We start from the raw sequence: 15,901 nt of genomic DNA, 5'->3' as shown, positions 1-15,901 counted from the left end.
AAAAACCGCGTTGTAAAGGCATGCGTGGTAAAAGCATGCGTTGTAGTGACACCAATCCATTCGGTAATTACCGAATCTGTAAATACCGAATTCTGCAAGGGTGCAGGGGGTGTCACTTTGACACCCTCTGGCACCCCAAAAATAGGCATGTGCGCCATGTGGCACACAGACATGCCCTAAGGGCATGTCTGTCTGTCACATGGCTAGGTGTGCATGCACACATGTGCACGCACACCTGAATTCGGTATTTCAACACCAAATTGGATTGGGTGGTAAAATACCGAATTTGTAGGGCCTTTGGGACTCTGAAGAGTCCCACCTACATCTGAAAGTTTCTGAATCAGTAAAATATGCCCCCTACATGCCAATTCTTAAATACCGGTCGATAACGGCCGGTATTTTGGCTCCTACATCTGGCCCATAGCGCTCTCCTGCTCCCTCCCAGTAAATCGCCCCCAGATTGTGAAGTGCTTAACGACTTATCCTTCTCTGAAAGTCATGTATTTAGAATAATTGTGGTCAAAGTTCCTCAAGCGACAAATACACAGTGTGCAGCGCCTTAGATGAACTTACATAAGACTTTGACAACCTGAGGGCCTGCATTGTGTTTGTCACATCGGTAAGAATAAAGATTTTTAGTGATACTTCATTAAATATTTTACCTGTATTGATGAACACTGATAAACTGGAATTACTAGCACATGTGTCATCCTGTGCAATCACCTCCACGGTGTAGTTAAGTCCACACTGTAAATCAGGCAGAGTGCAGCTGGGATCCGTGGAGTTACAAGAAGATCCCTGTTCATTGGTTGCAATTGCTGTGACGTGGTACTCCCAGGCACCGGAACTTGGCGTCCACAAAACGGAAGCAATGTTAGTTTCACAGTCTAGAACAAAACGTACATCCTGTGGGACACATGGTCCTAGGGAGAGAAATACAGACAGAAAGTGATAATTAGTCTATTAAGTCATCGAAAAATGGTTTCCGACTATCTTACTGTTGTTTCCTACAACAAGGCAGACCAATAGCAAAAGCCTACACATAACTTAAAGGTTGAGGGAGATGACTGAATATGTAAGAGAATATCAACTTCTTTAGAGAAGCTTTGCTCAAAATATCTAAAAACAAATAACTTTAGTTAATATATTTTCGTTCCACAGGCAATTAAAGTTGAACCCCAACATGGTGTCCTGTCTTTTTTTAAATGTTCAAATCTTGATATGCAATGTTTGAAAAAATTGACTAAAAGCAGTTCTGTGGTGCTCAATCAATGATAAGTTTATTTCGGTTTATCACAAACCATAAAAAACATCTCAGCATAAAAAAAATCTAAATAAATATATAAAAACGCCTTTTAAACCAATAGAAAGTTCATTGATCCAGCATCTGGTTTTCTGCTTGCTTACAAAAAAATGTTATATATTCGTAATAGAACCTAGGACTAATTCAGGAAAAGGCTGTTGTTTCAACAATTAGTAAAAGTGAGATAGACTTACTCCAAAAGTCATCTCTACGATCAGTGGTGGGATGCTCGGCCCAAACATCTTCTCCATAGGTTTCATTCCTGGAGAAAGGCTTTCGCTCTATCTAAGTATCAGGACTGCTGAGATCATGATGTCAAACACACAAACCTATTTATGTGATGCCATGTTATTGGCATTTGTGTAGCACCTCCTCTGCCAATGGGAAGGCTTCCTAGGACTTTTGGTAGGCCTTTGACTTTGCACAGGATGTCATAGTTTCCACTGTAGACCAAACTCTGATTCAGTTTGTGAAGATGTGTGAAGGGTACTGGATGCTTCTCTAAGGGCCCGATGTAGGTGGCAAATACCGGTCGGAAACGGCCGAATTCGGCCGTTTCCGACCGGTATTTGGCATCTTGAGATGTAGGGGGTCAGATTTTACAGATTCGGTAAATTTACCGAATCTGTAAAATACCGTATCGGTATTTTTACCGATTCGGTAACGGCCAGATGTAGGTGGGACTCTTCAGAGTCCCTAAGGCCTTACAGAATCGGTATTTTACCACCCAATCCAATTGGGTGGTAAAATACCGATTCCAGGTGTGCATGCACATGTGTGCATGCACACCTAGCCATGTGACAGACAGACATGCCCTGAGGGCATGTCTGTGTGCCACATGGCACACATGCCCGTCTTTGGGGTGCTAGAGGGTGTCAAAGTGACACCCCCTGCACCCTTGCTAAAATCGGTATTTACCGATTCTGTAATCTGTAATTACAGAATCGCTATTGCCCATTGATTCCTATGGGCTTCAAGGCCCATATATATCAATGGGCAATACCGATTCGGTATTTACAGATTCGGTAAATACCGAATCTTAACGATTCGGTATTTACAGAATCTGTAATGCCTACATCTCCCCCCTTCATATTTACCGACTCTTAAATACCCAATCGGTAAAATTCGGTATTTAAGAGTCGGTAAATATGAATTACCTACATCTAGCCCTTAATCTTGCTTAAGTGGTTATGCCTCATCCATTGTGCTGTGGTGTTATGATTCTGGAGTTTTAAAGTTAGGGCCAGACGGTTTTGGAAGGTGAATCCTCATCTTTTAGGTTGATAAGTATGGCCATTGTCAGGTGGATGGTTTGTGTGGTATTTGTGGATGGGAAAACGACCTTTACAACGCGGTCAAAACACTGCAATACATTTACACCGAGTCCCTTCACTACGCTATAAATCTTTTTGAACTCAAAATATCCCGTTTACTCCAAGGCAACATATTTTACTACCGCAGTGGTTAACCACACACCATCAGATACCAACTAGGCAAGAAGTTCTGTTTTGTTCCAGCAAAGAACAAAACAGGCAGGATACATCTATATCTACCTTTAGTACACTACCTCAATATTAGAAAATCATTCAGACTGCAACATAATGGATCCAAGCAGGCAGCGAAAGTGTAGACTTTCTGATCAAGAGGTGGCACAGAAGATTAGGAAGACTCATGACTGTTTGAGGTGCCACTTCATATTTAATAACTAACTTGAAACCTACATGGAAGGCGACCATGGAGACAGGGATTTTGTGTCATCCTATCCACGGAATGTGGAAGATTCAAAGAAACAGTAGAATAACCTCAAAAGGTGGTGAGAGACTATGTTGCATATTACGCGCAGAAGACTAAGAGCACAGGTGGCAGGACCCCATCAGAGATACAAGTCAACCTGGGAAGGAAAAGTGCTCTGGACCCTCCACTCTCTACACTTGAGGGCATCAATGGAGGAGAGGAGTGTGGATTCACCAAACAGCATAATGGGAGGTGCACAATTGTTTATACATGCACCAAAGGAGGAGGATGGACAAGGTGTGTGCTGTCATGCCTGTCTTGTCTGTGCAAGGGTTTATGTGGCAAGTATTTCATGATCTGCCATAAATGAAGAGTAACATACTACCAATTGGCACACACATATCTTCTGTATCTATTTTGATATCAAACAAGCTTATCCTGAACCCCCTTTCTTCATTCCCAGTGTGTTCGCCGAGGCTGTAAGCTGTGGCTGTAGAAGTCTGGCATTGTGTTGGCTCCACTTACCCTTTCATACAAACTGCAGTTTCCTTTCATATAAAAGAAAGCTGCTGAAAGCGGAGCACAGGGGAGTCGGGATTGAGCCGCGACCCGCGACCCGCGAGCAGGGATTGAGCCGGGGCCGGGAGTGAGCCGGGAGTGAGCCGTGATTGAGCTGCGGCACTGGTCTGAGCCGCAAGAGCCATGAGAGCCACGAGGGCAGAGCACGGAGCAGAGTGGCAGTGGAGGAGAGGAGAGCTGCCGTGAGCTGGAAACCGGGCCACGGGAGTGTGTGTCTTCGCCGACATACTCTGTGATGTACCTGGCCTCATCTCCGTGTTGGATTATTAAATAGTTCATGTCCTATCGATGGAGAGCGTGACTGAAGGCTAAACACAGCGGGTTTTCTTGCTGGACAGGCTGCGAGAGGTAGGAGTTGTAGGGAGTGCCCTTGGGTGGTTTGAGTCCTTCCTCCAGGGTAGGGAACAAGCTGTGTCCCTTCCTCCCTTCCAATCCGCCTTCTCTACCATTTCACATGGCGTCCCTCAAGGCTCGGCAGTTAGCCCAATACTTTTTAACATCTATTTGAAGCCCTTAATAGCGCTCATCAAATATTTTAAGATCGAACTTGTCAACTATGCTGATGATACGCAGCTGATTCTGTCCATGGAGGGAAATGATTCTACCTCCCTGAAGGAATTCCACAACTGCATACGAGCCACTGCGGAATGGCTGAAAGCCAATTCGCTGCAATTTAACACCGGGAAGACCGAGGTGTTATACTGCCCTCGGCCCAGGATACAATCTTCTCTACCTAACAACTTCTGGCCAAGGGACTTTTCTACTTTGGTCCAGCCTGTGAAGGTAGACCGGAACCTGGGAGTGATGTTCAGCAGCGATCTCTCCCTGGAGGCGCAGGTCTCAAAGGTGGCAGCTAGCTGTATGACCATCATTCGCCTCCTGAGAAAAATCTTGCCCCTGCTACCGCCCACTGCTCGGATAGAGGTGGTGCGCTGCACCGTGCTTAGTAGGCTAGACTACTGCAACGCCTTGCTGCTAGAGTCCTCAAGTTACCTTATGGATAGGCTCCAGAGACTCCAGTCTGCAGCTGCTAAACTAGCCTTAGAGTGGCCTACGAGATCCTCCTCCTCACGGGCTTTGGCTCAGTTGCACTGGCTCCCAGTGAGGCAGAGGGTGATTTTCAAGTCCCTATGTCTGACCTTTAAAGCTCTTCACGGTTTAGGCCCGGCATGTCTACAAAGGAAGTTTTCTTGGCATGTGCCAGCCCGTAACCTACGCTCCTCCTCGGCCAGGGTGGTGACCGTACCGAGGTTCAGGAGATCCAGATCAGGAGGTAGATCGTTCAGTGTGGCTGCGGCCAAGCTCTGGAACTCTTTGCCCATTGAACTTAGGCAGGTCAACGGCCTTCTTGCCTTTAGAAGGCAGTTAAAAACCTGGCTCTTTTCCCTCTCTCCCTAATCCTCAGCCTGGTAATAGCTGTCCTCCTTTCTTCCTCGAGTCTGCTAGCGCCAGGATGCCTCTTGAGGTGATAGTGTGCTTTATAAGTGAAATAAATAAATAAATAAATAACTAAATAATTTCGGAGGGGTGCCGCTCGTAGGAGAAGTCTCTGCTTTGGGGGCAATACTGTCGCTTTTGGGACTCTGTAGACCAGGAGCCCTGGGATTGCCTGCACCTGTGCCCGCCCACAACCGCTACATCACTCCGGTTTGAGCCCAGAGGAGGCTGGGCCCTCCTCCCTAACATCGACATCGAGAGCCTGCAAGGTTAGCTAACTGCATTTATTCCTGTTTGTTTTAATGCACCCCCTAACTATCATCTGTATAAAATCAGTATACCAGTAATTTTGATATGGCCGGACGCGAAGGAAAGGGGAGGAAGGCTGCAACGGGTGGCTATGTATCGGGAACACTTGATCAATTTATTAAAAGGGCCACATCGGTATTGGCACATGAGATTGATATTACCGAACGCTGCCTCTCACAGGAACTAGCATCTGCGAGACGTTCATCTCCGGGGAATTTAATGCTGTCACGCTCTCCTGAGCAGCACTTACAACAAGTAATTGTCCCAGAAGTTACAAGCCTGGCCAGTAATCAATCAACAGAGGAAACTGTGATTACTGGGAGTGACGGGGACTCTAATCTGCCGGTTCAAATCAATCATAACCTATCACCAACTTTAGCCGGCGGGGTCACTACTCGTGCACCTATGATGTCTGTGCCCGAGGTTGTGCCCATCTCACCAAGCGTAAAAACGGGAATGGCCTCCAAAAGGAAGCGAGGCGGGGCGTACAGAAGGGGACAAACCCTAAGCTGGCTAAATTAAATAAACCGGGTGAAAAGGTGTGTGTTGCACTTACTGATGCATCTATTACACCTGGGCCTCCATATATGTTGAAGAGACAGGTTTACTTTCAAAGTTCCAATACAGCTTTAGGACAGGACTAGGAACCATCGAACAGGGATTAAATTTAGCTCTAATTATAGGTAAATATGTTTTAGCTAAAAGTGAAAAACTTTTTTTAACGTTTGTGGATTTAAGTTCAGCTTTTGACTGCTTAAGTCATGACTAACTCTGGAGCACCCTGAGTGAGATGGGTGTTGATTCAAACCTGTTGCTATTTATTAAGGAGCAATATATGGGAGCGGGGGCGAGGGTCCGGTACGGGAAACGGGGAGAGTGTACAACTAAATTTAATATTAATAAGGGAGTGAGACAAGGCTGCATACTCGCCCTGTTCCTGTTTAACCTCTATATAAATAGTGTAGGCTCATTTTTGGCCCGGGACAGGCAGGACTATCCGATGATTGAGAATGAACCAGACCCCATTTTAATATATGCGGATGACGCAGTCATCATGGCGCGGACTCAGATAGGCCTGCTAAGAGCAGTTACTAAATTTGCAACTTATATGATGGAAAGAGGCCTGAAAATACACAAAAGCAAAACCTTCACTATGTGCTGTGGGATGAAAAAAGGAAATACATGTAAAAGCTTTATTGATGACACGAAAATAGATACCACAGCAGTTACTAAATTCGCAACTTATATGATGGAAAGAGGCCTGAAAATACACAAAAGCAAAACCTTTACTATGTGCTGTGGGATGAAAAAAGGAAATACATGTAAAAGCTTTATTGATGACACGAAAATAGATACCACAGACAGATTTTCTTATTTAGGTATTAATTTTTATAAATCGGGCTGGTGGACATCAGCTGTAAATGTAAGAAAACTATGTTTCTCTAGAGCGATAGGCGCAGTACGGAATTTTTCAAATAAACTAGGCGGCCGACCAGGCCCGGTGTTGGTGGATATTTATAAGTCCAAATGTGTATCTACCTCGACATACGGGGCGGGGCTTTGGGGAATAGCTAATGACCAAAAAATCCAGTGTTGCGAGAATGAATTCTTGCGATACCTTCTAGCTGTCCCTGGTTCCACTGCTACATTTGCATGTCATAAGGAACTGGGCCTGCCTTATATTTCAGATATTATTAAAGTTAATCCCCTTCTTTTGTGGCACAAGGTGTGGTCCTCCGATGAGCCCAGTTTTTTAATAGAGATGTGATTAAGGACTGTCTCAAATTGGAAGGGGTATCCAGGATTTTATGGATTAAATATGTAAAAGAACTGTCGTACGACATCGGCCACCCGGAATATTTTGATTCTCCAACATGTTTAGAAAGTATATCGAGGAAAAACCTGAAATTAACATGTTTAAACTATCTAGTAAACAAGCGTTGGCTTTCTGAAAAAGAAAAGCCTTCAGTTATGGAGAATCATTTGATGTTGCAGTGTAATGGTATTCAGCCCAATTTGGTACAGGTTCAAGGATGCTACCCACGCATGTTGTTAACTCGTTTTCGCGGTGGGTCCTTTTTTAGAATGATTACTTTCCCGGAGGTAAACTCATGGTCCAAAAACTTGTTACCAAGCCCGTGTGACAACGTTTTCATTCAATCTATGTTACACTTTATCTTGTTCTGTAAATTCTATGATCTCCCCATGAAGAGATTTTTAATACCAATTTTAAAGAAGTGGGAACTTCGACAATGTGGAACAGCATTTTTGAGGCTTCAAATGTTAGAGAATGAATTGATTATACTAGCTGTATCGTCCTTTTTAAAAACTGTTATTAGATATGGGAATACAATGCACTAATTCTCTAGTCTTCACTAAATGAGTTCAACATTCTTGTGTACATAACATACCTAGCTTCTTATTTTTTAACAATGATCTTGGTTTAAGAAGGATTTGGTAGAATACTGTACATGTGAATATGCTTGGTATATTTTACTCTATTTTTTGTGCTTTTATGGTTTTTAAGAAACAAAATCGAATAAAGCTATTTTTGATTCATTGATTGATATCAAACAAGTGTAGTGTCAAAGGTTCGAAAGCCAAACAAACAGTCTGGCCAGTAAGCCATGCAAACTGCCATGCTGGGGACAAATTACTTGGGGTTGGGCATTGGGAAAGGAATCTTAGTGAAGGCCCATAGGGTTGTGCATGGCTAATAGGTCAGCCAAGATGACATGCTCAACTGGAACAAACATGATACCCAAAATAACTGACAAGACTGCACCCACTACTGCTGTCTAGAAGGCACCCAGCTCATCTTCTAAGACAAATACAGTCCAATGTAACCCCCAGGGCCATCTCTCCTGTTACCACATGCCACCTCGGCTGCTACAACTAGTTCCACCACTGCTGCAGCCCCTAGCGCCACGTCAGCTGGCCCAACACCGGTCATCTCAACAAGTGCATCACATTACCCAGATGACATAACTGCCAGTTCAGATGCGGCTCTGGGAACCTCTACATCTACCGCTGTACCACACATTGATGCCCCTGAGGAAGCCTCGTACAAGATACATCCAGACCGCATCCTACCTTTTAGGGTTAAGGCATGGGAGAGGAGTGTGTGCTGATGATTAGAGACTGCCTCAAGGTTTTATTGTGGAGGATATAGCTGACAATTACTCTGATGCAGGTCTGCCTCCATCAGCCACAATGGTGACACTGCAGGAGTTGAATCGGCGAAAGGTAGCGAAAGTCCAAACTAGAGGAAGTGCCTGTCTGCACTCCTTAAGACCAAGGACACCATGAAGGAGCAGCTGGGGTGTCTGCATCCATACTCACTTTGATTTGCCAGATGGTTCAAAGTCATGTGTACACTGGCTCTGGGGAAGACTATGAAAACTCCTGCAGTAGTAGGAAATGACATTGACTCGCACACACACTTTACAGCATGGGACAATACCACTACCTCCACTTCACCAATCGCCTTCTCACATGCCGCTCAACAAAGGGCATAAAAAGATTATGTCTTAAGGTACAACTTTCTGACCCTACTGCAGGGCCTGATGATGACTTACACATCTGCCAATGTGTCGTTGCAGGTTCCTGGATCAACATTTTCTTTAATGTGTTTTATTAATATACAATGTTACTTTGTGGGAACTGCCTGGTTATAGGTAATTCATGATTGATGGTGTGATCCCTGAAGGCAGTGATTCTAACTAGCTATATCCTTGTGCTACCAGATTATAGTAGTTATTAGGATATGTTTTAGTTGTGTTCGTTTGCTGGTGTATCTGAATGGGGTATAGATGTATTTCTCCTAATGTTGGTTGTATCATCCGTCTGTAAGTGGTGATGTTCAGTACTTCATTATTGTGCACTACTTCATGTCTGTGATTTGTGTGCTGGGTGTTGGTAACTGCATTTGTAAAATGTACCACACGCTTCTGGTAGCAGTGTTTTACGGATGTACGTTCCCCTCTTTTTTAATGATTCATTAGGCTTACGATTGGGTTTTTTCTACAGAACACAGTATTTACTGTATGTGGTACATGACATTACTGATATTTTCCCCACCTGGTAAATATTGCATGCAGCGATTCTACTCATACCCATGTGGCCCAGCAAGACAAGCAGTAATACGTCACTACACACTACTGCCAATTGTACCTGACTTTTAAATGTGGACTGTATGGGTTTATGGTCCATGTAGTATTTATGCTAGCAGTTCAGTTATGCTTGTCCTCATTTATACTGAATGTGTCATTGCATAAAGTGCAAAGTTATCTCAAACTACATACTATATAGATCACGTTTTGCCAGTATTACCCATTCCGTGCATAAAAAAAGAACCAAATCCAAGAAAATAAATTTCCCATTGTACCACTGTAGCTTGAATACATGTGGACTATACAACCAAGAAAAGACAGATATTAATCATATGTGCAAAATTCTAGATTTTGAAAGTACCTGATTTCACAAGAACACCAGGGGACCGCTCGCTGAGGCACATGCCAAAGAAAGCTGCAACAGTAACAGCATAACTGTGGCCACAAGGAAGGTCCATCAGATCACACGTGGTGTCGTTGGTGGTACAGGTGTAGTTGAGCCCATCAGATCCAACAGCTTCGACAAGGTAGGAAACTGAATTTTCAGCAGGCGCCCATGAAACCGAGAGTGTGCTTGCACCACATTCCATGCTGGCAGTAAGATTGGTCGGAATGCATGGCACTTGAGAGAATGAAAAGAAATGTATGATCAGTCATCAACTTGAAAACAACTATCTGCCATGATGATTCTTTAACATTGTCCTGTGTTTCCTGCGGATGTAGTTTCATTGTGTTTAGCAGCTGGGCTCTATCACAAAGACTAAATGGCATTTTGATGCCTATTCATAGCCCATTAACCAATCAGATTTGTTTTCTGGTTTCAAAATGTTTTGAATCATGATCTGATTTGCGAACACAAGTGAAAGAATTATTCGAATTGTTGCCGATTCAGCCTTTTCTAATTTCTCAGATTCTTCAAATACCACTGAGCAGATTTACACCAAACCCCTCTATTCTGATTCAAGTTCTGTCTTCATGTCAGGTTTGAAGTGGATGAGTCCTGCAGTATTTTTCTGTGCAGGAGACCACGCATTAACAGGGCATTTATGGTGCACCTAAAATGTGACTTCCCCTATAACTTAAGGTCCCATAACCACTCCTCAACCGAGTTTAATGGAGAATGTGATGTGAAAGTTCCCAACCACCGCAAAATCTGGTGTACGTTTCTGAAAAGGGCCAAAAAGTCATTACCAAAGCCCCAAAATCCATTCTATGGACTATGGTCTTAAGTATAAACGAAGAACCAGCGGGGTCTGGAAATTATATTTATATACACTTGAAGGGCAATGAATGAGTGAAGCAGTCATGATCACTAGATCGCTCAACCTTTCATTTGTTACGCTGTAAGGGTGAAGGGACTATAGCCTTGAGCCTCCCACCTACAGAATAGTAAAGTACAGTCAGGTTTGCGGACCGATCAAAAAGCGAATTGTTTCTATTGAAATTCCTCACACATATATTTTGCTCATAGGTATTCACTTGAGGATATCCTGAAAACTACACTGGATTGATGAGGGAAACATGCATATAATGAACTTCGAATGGAGGTGCTATTACGAGCAATATGAAAACTGGAAGTTGACCACGCTCATGCTATTGGGTTACAAAGTTTGTCCACAAGCATTGATATTTATTTGCAGATACTTCAGGTCCAGGCTCAGACATCGCACTTTCACTTATGAGTACTGTGAATCAGTGGGTGGTATTCTGGCGGGTTAGATTAGGGAAAAACAGTCTTATACTAATATTGACAGAATTATCAGGGAACTGTTGTAACTGAACTAGAACAGATTATTGATCAAGTCTAACATTTACATATGCAACTTTACAGCCAATAAGCCACACACATGGATGCTAAGATTGGCAGCTATTAAAATTCATGGAGGGCGTGGGTGAGGGAAGCAATATGGAGGGTGCAGGAAGGAGAAAAACGGGTGAGAGGGAGAGCAATGTAGACGATGGGGAAGAAAAGCAAACAACAAGACAGGGAAAGCATTTGGAGTTGGGAGGGAGTTAGGGGGGAGTAGAAGCACCCAGGTGAGAACGCAATGTGGGCAGAGAGCACACGAGGACAAGTGCATCAAAGAGTGGGAAGGCGATAAGCACATGGGTAAGAGGGATTAGTTTGGAGAGGGGAAAAAAAGAACAATGGGAAGACAGCAGGATGGAAAAAACATGCACTCTCATAGAGTACTTAAACAAAAAAAAAGAAAAGTACAGCATTCCGGGGCTGACTAGTGCAATTGCACCATTACTTCAGCCCCCTGCCAGTGCGTATGTCAGATTGGCTGGCTGCCTACAGCTGGCCAATCAGACACGCGTACTTCTGATCCTACAATCCCAGGGCTGAGGGCAAGCTGAGGTATTGCAGCCCCAGGCCCCAGCCCCAAATGAGCACTGGGTTAGCCTGCTCCAGCCAATCCTGGAACTGCTCTGCAGCTCCATGGTTGGTTGGTTTTTTCACAAGGGAGGAAGTGCTTCCCTTTCCGCCGGACTGCCCAATTCAGCGCCGAGGACTCCAGCAGAGGCGCAACGGGACCATGCGTGCCCGTGCAACACATATGGTGACTTTATTAGGCATGGCACCCCTCCACATTTTAATATTGGTGGACGCTACTGGCAATTTGTCCCCATTTACCATAAAACTGTAGAATTCAACACTGTTATATATGTACGCTGGATCTGGCGACATTGGATTAAACTTTTTGAAATACATGATATTCACAGATATTTGAATACTGGTGCACAATCTTAGCTGCCTAGTATTTTTTATCACGACATCTGTCTGACATGGACTCAAAGTGTTGTTACATATTTGGGGCTAATGTATAGATCAAAGCTATCAACATATATGATGATTTGCAAAATACCTTTAATTTGTCCAGAGGTGGTTTTTTTAATTATTTGCCAATACACATTCATAATATCATATGGATAAGGTAGACTTACTTTTTAAATATTTTATAACCCTATTATTGTGAGCTTTCAAAATACATATGCATTATTCAATCTCTGACGACTGATTACGATGAGACACAGGCTGAAAAATGGCCTTGCAGCCTAAATGTAAATGCTTTACCTGATTTTATTTTGCATAACTTTGAACTGGGCAATACACTTGCAGACTCTGCGAATTTTTTTTTACAGCATAATAAGATGGTTTTATGCTAGACTATAACCCTAGAAGTTTACATCAATAGAAATGCCATGTAAATCCCCAATTTCCCAGATGTCAAGATGAAAAAACGGATGATGTGCAGAAGTTCATCACAAGCTACGAACTACATGATTTTTGAGAGGCTATAGCTTGTAAGTTGCCCAATTTGTTATTTTCAGAATGATTGTTTAACCCCTATTTCATTGTGCTAGGCAGTGATGTACAGAATGGTACTATACCACATGAACATATGGGAATATGCTTTGTGGCAACAACTGCTGCTAGACTTATTCTTCCTAAACAGTAGAGGGTACTGATTGACCGAATTATGCATATTGATGGTAGACGATGTGTTTCCGTTTTTAAGATGGAGTATGTTAAAAAGAAAGCGGAGAAATAGATTGTGTTAGAAGCAGCGGTATTGTTTTATCTAAATACTTACGTTGGTACTATTATGAATTCGAACATATACAGTGATTACTATAAGATTTAGGGTATTATTACGTGTCTGGCGGTCTTGCAGCCTCAGACTCACAGTGGCACAGGGCTGGCGCTCCATCGTTTTGCTGAAAGTCGTATCGAGTGTGGACCGCTGGCTGCGCCAGGGAACAGTCGTTTCCTGGGGGTGGCCCAACAGCGCCACAACGCAATATGCTGAGCGGGAACTGGTGCAGTCCCGCTTAGCATATTACAAGATCATCCACCGCCAGTACTTCATGGGGGAGTCCTGCCATGAAACAGCTGGCGGTGGAGGAAATAAGAAGGCCCTACTGGGCCCCCATGTGCCGCCCACCATAGGGATACATTCTGGGGGCAACACCATGTGCCCCCCTGTCGGTATCTCCACAAAGTTCCAGCACTGCATGAACATCACCGTCCACAGCGTCCTGGAACTTCTTTGCCGTTCCCATTGCAGTGCCCTGTTTTCCAGGTACCACAATGGGAAATGCAAAGGACCGCCGGCTGTATTACGAGTTGAACTTATGTTATATAAGTTGAACTTGTAGAACGGCCAATAGTCCTTGCACAGTTTTCGTAATTAGGCCCTAAGTTATCATTGCATTTTTCTTTACTTGCTTCTTTGCTACCTCATCAATAAGAAAAGTGTATTGGATATAAACTCTTTTTCATTGTGTGCAACGTGTAAGGAACAAGGAAGTGTACATTAAAATATGTAAATATAAGGGTATTTTTTATAGAACTGTCCCTCTGTGCACTGACCTCATTCAGGGGCAGATGTATCAAGATAGCCATTTGCGATTTCTAAATAGCGATTTTTAAGGAATCGCTATTTAGAAATTGCAAAATGGCATGTATGAAAAAAATCGCTATTTTTTAACGATTTCTTAATCTTCCTTATTTGCGAATTCGCAATTTGCGAATTCGCAATTAAGGAATAATTTCCCATTCATTCCTACGGGCCTGGAGGCCCATAGGAATGATTGTGAAGTAATTCTCAAATTGCGAATTCGCAATTTGCTAATCGCAATTTGAGAATTCTTTCAAGGGTGCAGGGGTGTCTCAAAAACACCCTGCTGCACCCCTGAAATGTACATGTGTGTGCATATGGCGCACATACATGCCCTATGGGCATGTGTGTGCGTCACATGCCACCTTAAAAAATGACAAATTGTGCTTCTTTAAAAGAATTTGCTAATTACCATCAACAACAAGTTGGTGGTAATTTGCGATTTCTTAACCAAAATTCGCAAATTGAAATTGCTACATACATAGCATTTAAGCAATCGCAAAAATTGCGATTCCTTAAATGCTATGGCAAAATAAGGAATCGCAATTTTTTGCGATTCCTTAAATTGCGAATTTTTGATACATTCAAAAACATGCAAAAAGGCCGTTTGCGATTCGAAAAGGCCGAAATTCTTTGCGAGTCACAAAAGGCTTGATACATCTGCCCCTCAATGTCCCGGCAGCATTGGCAAGGTTTACAAATAAAAAATTGACACAATGCTGCGGCACGCTAATAGGGGTACTGAATCGATGCATAATGCATGAACACAGTAATGTGTGGCATATCCAATAATTCATGCAAGAGGATACAATAAACTCCTGGGGCTCAAGAATGTGCCCCGGTACTCAGTCCTGGAGAACATCAGCACAAATTAAGTACAGAATACTTCCAAAGGGTAGTAAAAACATTTGAGCTATTGTTCATAGGGCATATTTACCTGTTTGCAGCTCATAAGTACTACTCTCCTGACCTTGGCAGTTCTCGTCCAATCCTGTTACAGTCACGAAGTACGTGTGGCCACAAAGTAAATTGGGAATAGTACATGACGTGTCTGTGGTATTGCACAATCCCGTATTACCATCCAAATCTTTGGCAATTGCATTGTAGGAAACAGCGCCATCACTGGGATTCCATGTAATGGTTGTGATGCCGGTCTCACAGGTAGCAACAGCAACCACGTTCTCGGGAGGACACGGAACTAGGCAAAAACAGACAAATGTGTTTTAAATCTCTAAACGAACAGTATTTTTGCAATTTGACTTAAAAATGAGATAAAATTATCACAACAATTTGGATTTTATGACAGAGCGCTCCTGGTAGTAGTTTGGGGTGGACGGGTGGGCAAGATGGATATCTACACAATGAGTTGGGAAGGGGATTGTAAAGTCAGCAGACTGTTTCTCACATGCCTTGCATTAAGAACTACTTGGACTGTGTATGTGCATTCGGCAAAGCTGTCACATTAGTGTTGAGTTTTATAAAAATCTTTTTTAATCTTTCTTGGTGCCTTTACAGCCCCCAAATTGGCTACTTCTTGTGGGGTCCCACAGGGTTCGTCCCTCTCCCCACTGCTGTTCAATCTCTACCTCAGACCCTTGATTCACTCACTAAAAAACAGAAAGATAACCATCTTCAATTACGCCGACGACCTTCAGCTTGTCTTTCCTCTGGATTCCCCTGACTCCGCTGTGGAATTTCAAACCACTATACTCCACTTCCAGCGCTGGATGGACCTTAATCATTTGAAGCTCAACCCGGGCAAGACTGAACTAGTGCTGCCCGGGAAGAGCGATGTCTTCTGGGGTCCACATTGTTGGCCGAGTGAATTAGGCTACCCTATCCCTTCTCCCTCCGTGAAAAGTCTAGGGGTCACTATAAATGCAGATCTCTCACTCAGAGGACAGGTGGGTGCAGTGGTCTCCACCAGCCTCTTCCAACTGTGTAAAATTAGGAAGATTGCTCATTTGCTGCCCCACTCAGCCCTCGTACAGGTTGTGATAGTGCTGGTTCTCTCACGCCTT

At 43.4% G+C, this 15,901-nt stretch overlaps 1 protein-coding gene across 1 annotated transcript in view; it reads right to left on the bottom strand.

The window, feature by feature from the left end:
• Positions 1-15,901, bottom strand: part of LOC144797641 (uncharacterized) — a 353,681-nt gene that overhangs the window by 24,907 nt on the left and 312,873 nt on the right. Inside the window, exons 55-57 of the mRNA XM_078668345.1 lie at positions 14,818-15,078; positions 9,836-10,096; positions 663-923 (exon numbers count right to left, since the gene is read on the bottom strand). Of these exons, the coding sequence (XP_078524471.1) occupies positions 663-923; positions 9,836-10,096; positions 14,818-15,078 (783 nt within the window). The remainder of the gene's footprint in view (positions 1-662; positions 924-9,835; positions 10,097-14,817; positions 15,079-15,901) is intronic.

This window comes from Lissotriton helveticus, chromosome 1_2 (assembly GCF_964261635.1).
Source record: "Lissotriton helveticus chromosome 1_2, aLisHel1.1, whole genome shotgun sequence".
NCBI lineage: Eukaryota > Metazoa > Chordata > Amphibia > Caudata > Salamandridae > Lissotriton > Lissotriton helveticus.
The sequence above is the reverse complement of the archived record's forward strand: the minus strand, read 5'-3'. Positions and strand labels throughout refer to the sequence as shown.